Below are 13,419 nucleotides of genomic sequence, written 5' to 3'. Positions count from 1 at the left end.
TACGTCATACTTAGGTAACTTATTCACGCATGGTTTAATTGACTTGACTTTATGTTGTGATCATTTAATAGCGTGGTTTCGAACACAGAGATAACTGAACAAGTTGGAAACGATCGATTTAGATGTCAGACTAGTACTACGGTGAATATCAACTGGACTTTATAGCTCTATAATTTGAACTACTTATATTAAAACACACGACATTGGGATTTAACAATTTGTTCAGTATTATCATAGGCCTTCAAACACATGTGTTTGAAGGCCTATGGTATTATAAAGCATGATCATGATATTATGCGCTAGTGTGTGTTTCCGGGCCCGCTATGTTATTTTAGATATAGGCCTACATGTATTTCATTTGTAAAATGCTGAATATTTTGCAATGGTGTCATCTTGTATAATTATGATCCACCTGTTTTTGGCCCTTTTAATTAATAGAAGCTCGATTATTCTCATTTGATGTTTGATTTATTTGAGGTCATTAATCATAATTTATGACAATGATATTTGCAAGGGTGCAACTCTACTAGTCTTATTACAAGACTGCCCTATCCCAACCCTAAACCCTAATCCTAAACTCCGTAAACGAGGACTGGACTCAAGTCTAGCGAAGTTGCACCTTATTCGTAATTGTACACTATTATAGAACACCGCTTGTAACTATACCATTTTAACACCACAGAATGTATATTCATACTTTTTTGTTGGTATATATATAGAACAGACAATTATATAGTTATGTGATCTCTGTGTCTAAAGCGCCACCTAACTCTACTTTATGGTTATGTGAAAGTAGTATTTCTAGTATTTGAGCGTGCACGTATTATCTAGAATCTATTGTTTAGCGTGCAGGTTTTAGATAATGCATTGTTTAGCGTGCAGGTTTATATAATTTGGGCTGTGAAGGGTAGTTCGCGAAAATAACGCACGGGAGAAGAATACATAACGATGAATAGAAACGGGCACTAGAAGTGTATTGCAACATAACCAATGAATTGAACATGCCTGATGTCAAATTAGTCAAACTGTTGTAACCTAAGTTAAGTATTTCTAATTGTGTCAAGTTCTGAAACAAATTTACAGGAAGTATCTGAATGTTGTTGTGATCTAAGATTAAATATTTCAATATATTGAGACCGGCAAATGCATGTGGTTGAATGATGTGTAAGCCAGTGTTAGCAAATGATAGACCTATGATAGGTGGCTTATACACTATCAAATCAGCCTTGTTCTCGTGTGTATTGCATAAATACAGCCATTCTCTATAACCCAATATGCCTGTACATAAAGACACAAAGCACCTAAAGTCATATGTAGTTACTTCAATTTCAGTGACAAAGATATCCCGATCCGTGCTATAATAAGAAGATTCTGAACTAGTATAATAAGTCTCAGCATCGAATCTGTATGTTTTAATGTGTTTGTTTTGCTTGACAAGATTGCTATATAAAGTCAAACCACACCCAGCTTCCTTTTCAGAAAAACTTTCAAAGCAAGTTGACATTTCTCTATCTTCAGCACTGATCTCAAGTACTAACTCAGTGTTCTGAAAATGAAATATGAATTGACCCCCTCTGATAAGTATCATACAAGGAACATTGGTATATGACATTAAGGCATATCTACCTTGGCAATATTGGGCTTCATCTAACATTTCTATATAGAAATAAGAAAATACAGTATTAAGACCTGACTGTAATTTTTGACAGAAAAGCTCCGCTTTTAGAAGTAACCGACACATTGCATTCATTTGGGCCAGTAAATGCTTGGAGTTGAATGGGATTGGTAGAAACTACAAGAGATTGATCAATGTCACATGCATGAATTACACTCTGGGTAGTAGGCAGTGTTGTGTGTTGTGCAGTGGACCTACTAGACACGCCCATTGTAGTTGTTCCCAACATGTCTGCCTTCATCGTGGTAGTTTGAGCTGTTACATGATACGATATAGGCAGGTTTGTTGGTTTGGTTCTAGCGTGTTGTTTTGAGGATGATTGGATGTGAATATCTGGTTCTTGTTCAGTCATATATGGAATGTATTTTGTATCAACTGCAGTGGCAGTAATCAACTCAGATTCAGTAGTATATTCTTTTTCCATCTTTTCAGGGGAATTTGGACTTTCATTGTCAGTAACCGGTCCTGTACAATTGACCTTTGTTAAGCAAATCACGAAAACAATTACAAGAATCAGACATTTGTAAAACATTTGTGTTTCTGGGAATGATGTTCCTAACTTACTTTTATGAAGGTTGAGGAGCATCTTAATTTAAATGAGAATGTTATGACAAAAATTTAACAGAGATTAGGGGATATATAAATTAAGCAAGCTTTAGAATCCTCTGCTAAAAGTGCTGCAAAATCTTGCAACACTGGTTCTCGCTGTAATGGAGGAGCACAGCTTTGGGAAAAACACCTGGCTGAACAAGAAGGGGAAATGTCAGCTAGTGGGTTAAGCAATGCTTTAAGTTTGAGCTGGGTAAATAACTGGTTTTGGAAGAATAAGTTTTCCTATTATTAAGAAAACGCTGCTGTTGTGACTTTACTTTATAGTAATCAAGAAAATCCGCTTTTGCTAGGAATTTTCTCAGTTGTTTACCAACTTACATAAATCGTTTGTTCTGATTTGTTCAGATTATAAATTAAGTCTACCTACAATATAGATGGAATAAACTTAAATCTTGAACAAATTATGTGATACGACAAATAATACAGTGAAAGGAAATATCTTGTCTTGAGAAGCTAACCACAGGAGGCTTCGCTGCTTGATGTGAGGTCTTGTATCCCGTAACCATGGAAACCTGGGCTCAATACAGCTGTCAAGGAAAACAAAAGGAAAGGCAATCTCAATTACCCATAAAATTAATAAGTGTCATCAATAGCATTCTATTAAAAAAGAATAAATGAGTCAATGTCACCTTAGTATTGTATAAGAAATTTTTTTACTTACTACAAGTCAGTGTCACACATGGAAGTCAGTGTCACGCACGCCGCAAGTGTTTGCGGGTACCTATGCTCGCGCGCAAAGTGTTTGTGGGTACAGTCGGTACACATGCTTATGTCGGGGTGTACGCACACAAGTGTTTGTGGATACACGTGCATGCAAGTGTTTATGGGTACACACACGTGTGGGGGTGTGTTTGTGGGTACGCATATGAGTGCGCAAGTGTTTATGGGTACGCATGTGAGCAAACAATTGTTTATGGGGATATACACATGTTTGTATAAATGGATATGCACGCCTGTGCGCAACTCTTTATGGGTACACGCATGCGTTTTAAAGTGTTTATGGGTACACAGGCACATGCGCAAGTATTTATGGATATGCAGATTCATTTAATATTGTTTATGACTGAATTTCTTTCAAGGGTCTGTGATACTAGCATATTAGCTGGACCGTAAATGAGCATATGGTTGATTTATATAGTTCCATGTCAACAGCACTCACGCCTTGCCTCCTTATTGAATGTTGACATCCGTGTTATTTCGATATTTTATTAATTCACAAAGATGGTGAATTGAGAAGGAAATAGATCATGTAGAAAGCAAATAATTTTACTTCCATAAAGTGAGAAAAGTGCTCTGTGTTACTTCTAGGGGCAACAACGTTTAACCGACCGCAAATGCACTAACCGTTTTATGTAAAAAGAAAATCATTTGCTGTGGTAAATTCTTTGCATATTGAACATCTCCATTCACTAACATTTTAAATCTATTAAAGTAAGGACATCTGGTGAAAATATGTTGGACTCTTTCAAATTCTGTATGCACTTTTCTTAAATAATTTCAAATTGTTTTATGAGGGTAGGTTCCAGCATTTGTTATCAACCATTGTTGACTTGTTTTGGAACTTCAATAGTTTGGTTTTTTTTGACAAAAAAAATAAAATAAATAAATATATGCTCAATAAATGCTCAATAGACGCACGTAGTGGGTGGATTTTTTTTGTTCTTTTATACATATGATAGGCAACAATTTCCCATGCTTAACTCAATTTGGCTAAAGTATGGACTTGGGTGGGTTTTGTATTCAGGTATTCAATTGTATGCCATTCTTTTTTTATGCACCTTTAAAGCTATAATAAGTGATTTGTCTTGAATTTCTAGTTTTTGCATGATTTTAATGACCAATAGTGTACTAAAATACCACATGAAAGACCTAAGCCTGAAGTGCTTTAATTTACGGTAAAATTATTAAGTCTTTATATTAAGAAACAAACAATCAAATGACGGTTACTATGTGCTTTCATAAAACTAAACCTTTTTACCATTATGTACTTACCCAAAAACCTTCCAAGGTTTCACCAAGTCTCAACTCTTTGCATAGGGTGATCTCAAAGTCTTCGCTTTAAGAGAAAAAAAAGTTTAATTTCATTCATGAAAAGGGTTCTAAGAGTTCTACATATATGACAGCTAGTGTTCTATGGCCTTTACAGAACCTTTTTCATGTCTAAAATGGTTCTGATTGGGCTTTGCAGAATCCTTTTTAGTTCTTTATTGAACTATTTAAGGTTCAACATACACTGATACAGCATTTAAAAACCTAGTTAGATTACATTTTTTTCTAAGAGTGTAACCCAGGGGCACTTTTCTTTCAAATTGATGGGTGTGAAGACAGGAGTTCAAAACTAGGGGAATTTTAGTGAGAGATTTGATTAAAAGAGGGTGCCATTTGGTGTGAAGCCCCCTAAAATGGGGGTTATTGGGCTATTGCAGTTGAAATCCATACACCCCCTGTGGAAGACATGACCTTAATATCCCACAGTGGTGAGTGTATTATTTCAAATGGAGTCGCCCATTCATGTAACCCCATTTAAAATTCCATAGGGGGTGTGTGGATTTCAACTGGATTAGTGTGATGAGTCCTTGAAAATGGAGGTTACATGGCCGTTTGATGTGATCATTTATTATTTTTTCTAACAAAACACTATTATAATATTCAATTCTAGACCTGGACAAAATACAAACAGCTATCACAATACACATATATTTTTTTAGCTATTTTTAACATAGATTTTTGTTTCTATTTTAAATTGTTCATCATTTTCTGCTTGTTTGTGGTAATTTTTATTCTATAAACTGTATATTTGTGTGAAAATTGAGGGCGCTATTTACATTATTCAAAACTTAGAAGTTATTCCTTACATTTCATGATAAAAAGGGTTTTTTTAATGTGCTTGCCATCCAGCGATCGAATTCGACGGTATCGCATCGCAAAATGCGATGCAATTTCCATCAACTGCTATGCACTTTTCCAAAATGCATAGCTAAAAGTGCTATACTGCTATGCAAACATGTGTTTTGCATAGCACAAACTGCGATGCAAAAAAATTGACTGAATTCGAACCCTGTTGCCATCTGTTTGTCTTTTTTGATGTTCTAATACCATTATACAAGTGTCTACCCCTTGTAAAGATGCAAACAGGATTTAAGATAAATAGCACCATCATTGTTCAACTTTACTTTAAAATGGCACAGCTTTACATTGCATCAAACAACCATTTTGAGGCTTGTGCAATTTTGGGTCCATAATAGTTCCAAAACACAAAAATTAGTCTAAATTTAGTTAAAGTTAGAACAATTTTCTGAAAAAAGTACAAAATTCTGGTCATTTTAGAGAATAAGAGGGGTCATTTGGTGAGAATTATCTTAAATTTATTCAGATCTATTTAAAGAAGGGGTTGGGTGACAGCAAAAAAAAAAGGAGGTCATTGGAGAGGAAGTTGAAAAATTGGGGTTAATAATGTGGCCACACATCCATGTCCCACATTTTCACCAGTGCTTCCTCCACCCTCAGAGCCACCCTACAGTCAATGATTAATGTACAGTTGAATAAGTGAGTCTTCCAAGATCCTAGCTGTTAAGGGAGCGAATTACTATGTAAACATGTACATATTTTGAATGACAAAAATCTGACGAATTTAACTGTATGTAAAAATGTTCAAAGTTTTTGAGAAAATCATCATATGCATGATTTTTACCCAAATGTTTCTAAAAAGTTTCTAAAACTTCAGATTTTACATGTTTGCAGTGTACATTTACACAAACTAAAATATGCTATAAAAATGAAGGTACAATGTGATGTAAATAGGCTGTTCCATTTGAAAACAACACTCGCATTGAAGATTTTGGAATTCTAATAATACAAATTTCCAAATCAAAAATACTGGAAAAGATGTAAAAGATTTTTGAATAAAAAAAACCTGAAATGGGCACCTAAATGTGACCGTACACCACGAATGAGCCGTAAATGTCCTCAATTGTATTCTGAGTTACAGTGTAAAATGGGCATGAAGGTCGTATTCATAGGTACCTCAATTTGGTGCTACGTGTACCTCATTTAATGAGATACACGTAGCACCAAATTGAGGTACCTATGAATATGACCTTCATGCCCATTTTACACTGTAACTCAGAATACAATTGAGGACATTTACGGCTCATTCGTGGTGTACGGTCACAAATGTGAAAAATTAAATGGGATTTTTTAAACCATTTCAAGTTTCAGCAGGGTCGATAGTTGTTACCATGAAATTTACCACAAATTGCACCTGGATTGGCATCAAGTTTTGAAAGAGGGTGTATGGATTTCAACTGGAATAGCCTAACTGGACCTCTCCCATATTGCATCTCCCTTGTACCCTTATTCCAAGTTTCACCACTGATCTTTCTGAACTTCACAAGTTTACACAGCAGTATATTTAAGGGGAGAATTAAATAATTCTTGCATCTTTTGGTGGGAATCAAGTTGATCTTGGCTTCAGGAAAATGAAAATGATTGTTCTCTGAGGTTTTCAATTTACATGAATCCTTTTAATAATCGTGCTAAAATTGGTTGAATATTGAAATAATCCATAAGAAATGAGTAAATGCTTATAGTATAATTATGTCTAATTCCCATTATATGTTGTGCGCATGAAATGCTTCGTTCAAACTCATAATAATGTTCATCTAAACTAACATAAATGTTGTATTCTCTGTCATTTCTGATTAAACTGAAACAAATAGAGATAAAAACAAGCTAATAATTGAAATTAATCCTACATGTACAAATATTGAACAATGTACTTACCAAGTTGGATGCTGCAAATGACTGAATATGGCTAACTGGATCCTCCAAATGAATAGGCACAGATGCAAAAGAAAACACTGAAAAGTTAGGTTCTTAACGTATTGCTTTGCTATGGCAAGGATCCTCCAAAAAGATATGCTTATGAAAAGTTAGAATGTTCTTCTGAAATTAATGCTTTGATGCTGATTAGCAAATCCACACAATGAATGATGAGTAGAGAACAGGCGTCTTGTCTTTATGAAGAGACGAGGTGAAACAAATCACACACCTACCAATGTCAGTATTTATAGGTAATCTGATCTGCTATTCCAGTGGCACCACAATCTGTTGTGTGAAAGTTACACCCTTTAGAATGACAGTTTTTTGATTAACATGATTAATAGCTAGTGATCCATGGAAAGGAACATTCAAATGATACAGACCCAATATGTTCAATATGTTGTCATGGATGCATATGAAAAGTTGATGGTACTCTGATAGCAATCTGAGCTGGCACCACAATCTGCTGTGTGAAAGTTACACCCTTTAGAATGAGTTTTTTATTACTGTAACCACTTGGTATAAGCCCACCCCCTAGATCACAGATTTCACTTCAAAAATGGGGGTGGCCTTATAACCGGGGAAGAACTAGTTCATGAATTTAAAAATAAAAAAATCATCCCCCATTTGTTTATGCCCAATGTACCAGTAATTTCTATCATCTATGTCAATTTCTTAAAATTATAAGTGTGGAATGTTAATTATCAACTGATATTTTTTTTCATTTGTTCTTAAATATGAGAGCAAAGCATTGATTTGATAAGAACTTGGCCAAAATTTAGTACTGGGCTTATACCTGAGTGCACCCTTGTTCCCAGAATGTTTTGACAAATAGGGGGTGGGCTTATAGCCGAAGGTGGGCTTATACCTGGGTGGTTACGGTAATTACCAGTGATATGGTGGGAAGAAACTTTCAAACAAAAATTGGACTATTCCAGTTGGAAATCCATATACCTCATATGGAGGGCATGATCTTATTCTCCTGCCACTCCCTGTGTTGCCCCTGGACCCCACCAGGGGCCCTTAAGCGGGTCCCAGTACCCCTGGCCATGACAAGAGAGAGCTCCGCTTCTTATAAGATTGTCACTGGTTTTCCAATGCTGGCAAGTGTGGAGTGGTAATTTCAAATGCAGTTGCCCTGAATGGTTGATTTCATTTGAAATCTACACCCTCTGCGTGATAGGTTCACATCTTCCACTGGTGTATGGATTTCATCTGGAATAGCCTGATGAGACAGTAGATAGCAAATTTTAAGGGAGATATTGACAGTGGTGTAGCTGGGAATTTTGTATCAGGGCAAGTCCGTATTGTGGAGGCGGGCCCAACTTAGCCCCCCTGGCCCCCCATAAAAAAAACCACACACAATATTTTGTACAGAAAATTTAAACACACTTGGTTTACTCTTATGTAATCGCTTTCATAAGTCCAAACTTTCAGAAACTTTTAAATCATAATAAACCCAGGAATTATTCCTGGGTTTATGATAGCATCTGCACAGATGATATTTGATAGAATCATATGTAACAGTATCCTTCTCCTTTTTGTGTGTGGTAATTGAACCAAAGTTTGCACTTTATTGCTTAAGTTATATATTTTCATTAAAGCCACAGCAGAGGATGATTTAAGTACTACCCACCACTACTTGTGGTTAGCACAGCTGTGTGAGTGAACATGACACCACTGCACGCCCACTGCATATACGTGCATGGTTAAATTTGAAATTAGACAGCTATATTTACAATAAAAACACATTCAAAATGCTGGTCGATTTCACATTTTATGTTATATGCAGAAGGTGTGAATTATTACCATCACTTTTGTTCTGAAATCGACCAAGTAATAATGACACACACACAATTCTAAAACAACATCTTTTGCACAGAATTCAATGGGATTTGAAAAGTAAAGTGGCAGTTGAGACTCTAGCGATAACAATTTTGCAGTACATGATGGGGCTTCCTTAAATCATCCTCTGAAGCCACAGTATGTGATATTTTAAGATGAGATTGGTTAATTTTCTTTCAAACCTGATTGCGTTGGCATATTTGTAATGGTTCCACATTAATTCTCATTGTTTGTTTGTTTTATTCCATCAGTTGTGTGGCATGTTGTAGAGACTGTACAACTTGCATCACCTGTGGTAAAAAGGGCAACACTGCTAACAAAGCTGGACACGAAGTCATCAAGAATGAGTACAAGAAACTAGGCAGTATCTCGTAAGTACCGTACCGACACAGTATACGCCCACCCCGTAGATGGTGGTAGAATGTAAAACACTGCTAACAAAGCTGGACATGAAGTCATCAAGAATGAATACAAGCAACTAGGCAGTATCTCGTAAGTACCGTACCAACACAAGTATAAGCCGACAACCCTAAATGGTGGTAGAAAGTGAAACACTGCTAACAAAGCTGGACATGAAGTCATCAAGAATGAATACAAGCAACTACGCAGTATCTCGTAAAAAGTACCGTGCCGACACAAGTATAAGCCCACCCCTAGATGGTGGTAGAAAGTGAAACACTGCTAACAAAGCTGGACATGAAGTCATCAAGAATGAATACAAGCAACTAGGCAGTATCTCGTAAGTACCGTACCGACACAAGTATAAGCCCACCCCCCTAGATGGTGGTAGAAAGTGAAACACTGCTAACAAAGCTGGACATGAAGTCATCAAGAATGAATACAAGCAACTAGGCAGTATCTCGTAAGTACCGTACCGAGACAAGTATAAGCCCACCCCCTAGATGGTGGTAGAAAGTGAAACACTGCTAACAAAGCTGGACATGAAGTAATCAAGAATGAATACAAGCAACTAGGCAGTATCTCGTAGGTACCGTACTGACACAAGTATAAGCCGACAACCCTAAATGGTGGTAGAAAGTGAAACACTGCTAACAAAGCTGGACATGAAGTCATCAAAAATGAATACAAGCAACTAGGCAGTATCTCGTAAGTACCGTACCGTACCGACACAAGTATAAGCCGACCCCCTAGATGGTGGTAGAAAGTGAAACACTGCTAACAAAGCTGGACATGAAGTCATCAAGAATGAATACAAGCAACTAGGCAGTATCTCATAAGTACTGTACCGACACAAGTATAAAATAAGCCCACCCCCTAGATGGTGGTAGAAAGTGAAACACTGCTAACAAAGCTGGACATGAAGTCATCAAGAATGAATACAAGCAACTAGGCAGTATCTCGTAAGTACCGTACCGACACAAGTATAAGCCGACAACCCTAGATGGTGGTAGAAAGTGAAACACTGTTAACAAAGCTGGACATGAAGTCATCAAGAATGAATACAAGCAACAAGGCAGTATCTCGTAAGTACAGTGATGCCAACACCGCACCTTAGGTGTCCAATTGGGCTACTTGGCTACTCAAAAACGCACACTGCTACTTGTCTAAAATTGGGCTCCTTTTTGCAAGTGTTGGGCTGCGGCTGTAATTAGACGTATTTTCCTTTCAATTATAAAAGTTTTAAGTCTCTGAAGCTCCAAAGTGTAATAAAATGGGTTTTATGACCTGAAGTTAATTTGAGTCAAACGCTTTTCCTCCCAATTGGGTGATTTACGTTCCAAATTCTGGTAAAACCGCCCATATATCCAGCTTGTGGTGCTTATCTGGAATTGTAAAAATTGGGAGACACAGGGATAGCCTTACAATTAGGATGTGATTATGCCCTACATCTGATCAGCTTGGGCGGGACTCATAATATTGTGGATTGATATAGAATGGCAAACACACAAATGGGCACAGCACCTACATGAACTGGGCTTTGCATGTTGTGTGACCGAGGCACGCTTTGCGTGTTGCATGACTGACACATGCTTTTGTGAATTTACGTGGGCCCTTCAGGTTGGGCCACAGTGTAGGGCGGTAATTAGATTGATTGATTGATTGATTGATTGACTGATTAATTGATTGATTGACTGATTAATTGATTGATGGGCCACAAACTATGGCTAAGTACCTATGCGAACTGTGCTTTGTATGTTGCATGACCGACACATGCTTTTGTGGAGGGTGATAATTAGATTGATTGATTGATTGATTGATTGATTGATTGATTGATTGATTGATTGATTGATTGTTTGTTACCCATGTTTGTTTATGTTTTTTGCAGGTGGGCAGAAGCATCTGTATTATGTCATTTTATAGTGTTAGCTCTACTATGGCTACTAAGAGAACCTGGTTTCATACCAGGATTCCCTGGTTGGTCTATGCTATTCCCTGTCTCAGAGTAAGTACACATGCTTCTATTATGCTTTTTTTACATTTATAATATTATTAATTTAAAATGATCAAAAAAGTATATGTGTAATCCTGTATGATCAGGAGCAATTGGGGTGTGAAGTATGTGGAGGCGTATCATGTGCATATCAAGGGCTTAGAGCAAGAACTAGCTTACATTATATTATAGAGGGCAGAATTAACCGTCCATTTGTTGCCGAAATGAGTAACATGTAATTGTGGACATAGCTTGTTCTTGCTCTAAGCCCTCGATATATGATGTACCAAGGGGTTTGACTCTATCAAAAGTGCCATTTTGACAAATGGTTATTCACTTTTATGTTTGCCTCAAAGAGATTAGGCCCAAAGAGTACCTACTCAAAATTGTCCTGGGTGTAACGCTATAGAGGTTGTGCGTGAAATTATTGATTGGCTTCAAACAAAGGATTTGAACCAGTATCCTTCACCGTAATCATGGCGCAGTATAGTCCATTCAATCAAATGTTGTCATCAACCTATTTGATCGTAATGCATTTGTTATGTGTGTGAGACAAACTGTCGTGGTAAATTGCAATCATGCTTTTGTTGAATGCATTTGAGTAGTCCGCCATATTTATGGTATGATACGTCATATGTGACCATCCTCCACAACCGAGACAATGTCGCCAGTGCCACTATTGAGATATGCTCCATTGAACTTAACAATAAACAATAGGAAACAAAGGATTTATTGACTGTTTTATTGATTTTCACTACTTAAATGTCAAGTACTATAGACATGATATACATCATTTTAAAGCTAATTTCAAGCAGAATATTTTGGTTGAATATCTCAAAAATGATGATTGGCGACTTCAGGGCTCAGTTGTGCTGGATGGTCACATATGCACAGCCTCTATGGTGAATCTGCAATATTGGTTTGTCACTCATGGAGACCAAATAATGTATTTTCTTGAGGGCTACATTTGAGCTCTGTGCACATTTTTGGCACAATGTGTTACACAAAGAACGCAAACAACCACACACTTTGAATTGAAGTTTTCTAGGAGCATAGCAAAATAATCCAGAGGTATAGGGTCCACAACTTATAAATTCCCAAACGCATCCCAGTTCCCAAACGCGTAAAAAGGTACCGGGTAGCCGTATTTGTTGCACATATGGACCAAATTATAGAGTCACACATCATTGCGTTCAATCACAATGATTCACTATGTAAAAAAAAACTGTTTTAAACAGTGTTAAAAGTTGCATCTGAGTCCATAGGAGTCAACTCTCAAACAATACAGTAGGCCAGGTCTATAAGAAAACCTGACTGCTATGGACTCAGGTGCAACTTTTAAAACTGCCTCTTTTCTTACACAATTAACCATTGTGACTGAACGCAATGGTCCACATGTGTAAAACAAATAGGGTTATACATACCTTTTTACATTTTTACATTTTGTAAAATATTTTTCAACTTATTTTAAAAAGTATTAGGGGGGAACTTATAAGTTGTGGCCCCTATATTTTGAAATCACAATGAAATACATGCAGACATGGTGGAGTTGGTAATCTTTGTCTCTAATAATCTCTTAGGTTTGCTTGTCCCAGTAAGGCCAAAAAAAAAATTGTTTGTTTGTCCACGTCCGACCGACCGTGTACCCTGGTCCCGACCGTGTCTTTTTATTTATTTTTATTTTTTTAATATTTTTTGGCATCGATGGGACATCGTATAAAACAGTGGTTAGTATAAATTTTAAGAAAGAAAATGTAAAGAAAATGAACAGTATAACATGCAGAACCATCTCAAGAGTTAAACCAGTAAAGTGCTGTGTGTTTTGACCAGTCTTCAAATTGTCAGTTTCAAGTGCAATATCTGTAAAAATAAAAATAATAAAAATCCGACCTACCGACCCAACTGTTTCATAAGCCTCTATGGACAAACAAACAATTTTTTTGTTGGCCTAAGAAGCGAACAGGTCACTTTTGCGAACAATAAATAATAATATTATTAATAACAAATAGAGGTAATGTACCCACATTGCTCTGTACAAGCAAAACAATGGGCTATTGCAGTTGAAATCCACCCT

At 36.7% G+C, this 13,419-nt stretch overlaps 1 protein-coding gene across 2 annotated transcripts in view; it reads left to right on the top strand.

Annotated features, from left to right (window-relative positions):
* LOC140164477 (Na(+)/citrate cotransporter-like) overlaps positions 1-13,419 on the top strand; it is a 99,822-nt gene that overhangs the window by 75,480 nt on the left and 10,923 nt on the right. For both annotated transcript variants that reach the window (XM_072187759.1, XM_072187758.1), the window contains 2 exons: positions 9,205-9,324; positions 11,241-11,357. In XM_072187759.1, coding sequence (XP_072043860.1) covers positions 9,205-9,324; positions 11,241-11,357 — 237 coding nt within the window. The remainder of the gene's footprint in view (positions 1-9,204; positions 9,325-11,240; positions 11,358-13,419) is intronic.

This window comes from Amphiura filiformis, chromosome 11 (genome assembly GCF_039555335.1).
Source record: "Amphiura filiformis chromosome 11, Afil_fr2py, whole genome shotgun sequence".
Lineage (NCBI taxonomy): Eukaryota > Metazoa > Echinodermata > Ophiuroidea > Amphilepidida > Amphiuridae > Amphiura > Amphiura filiformis.
Note: the sequence above shows the minus strand (reverse complement) of the source record. Positions and strands in the feature narration are given on the sequence as shown.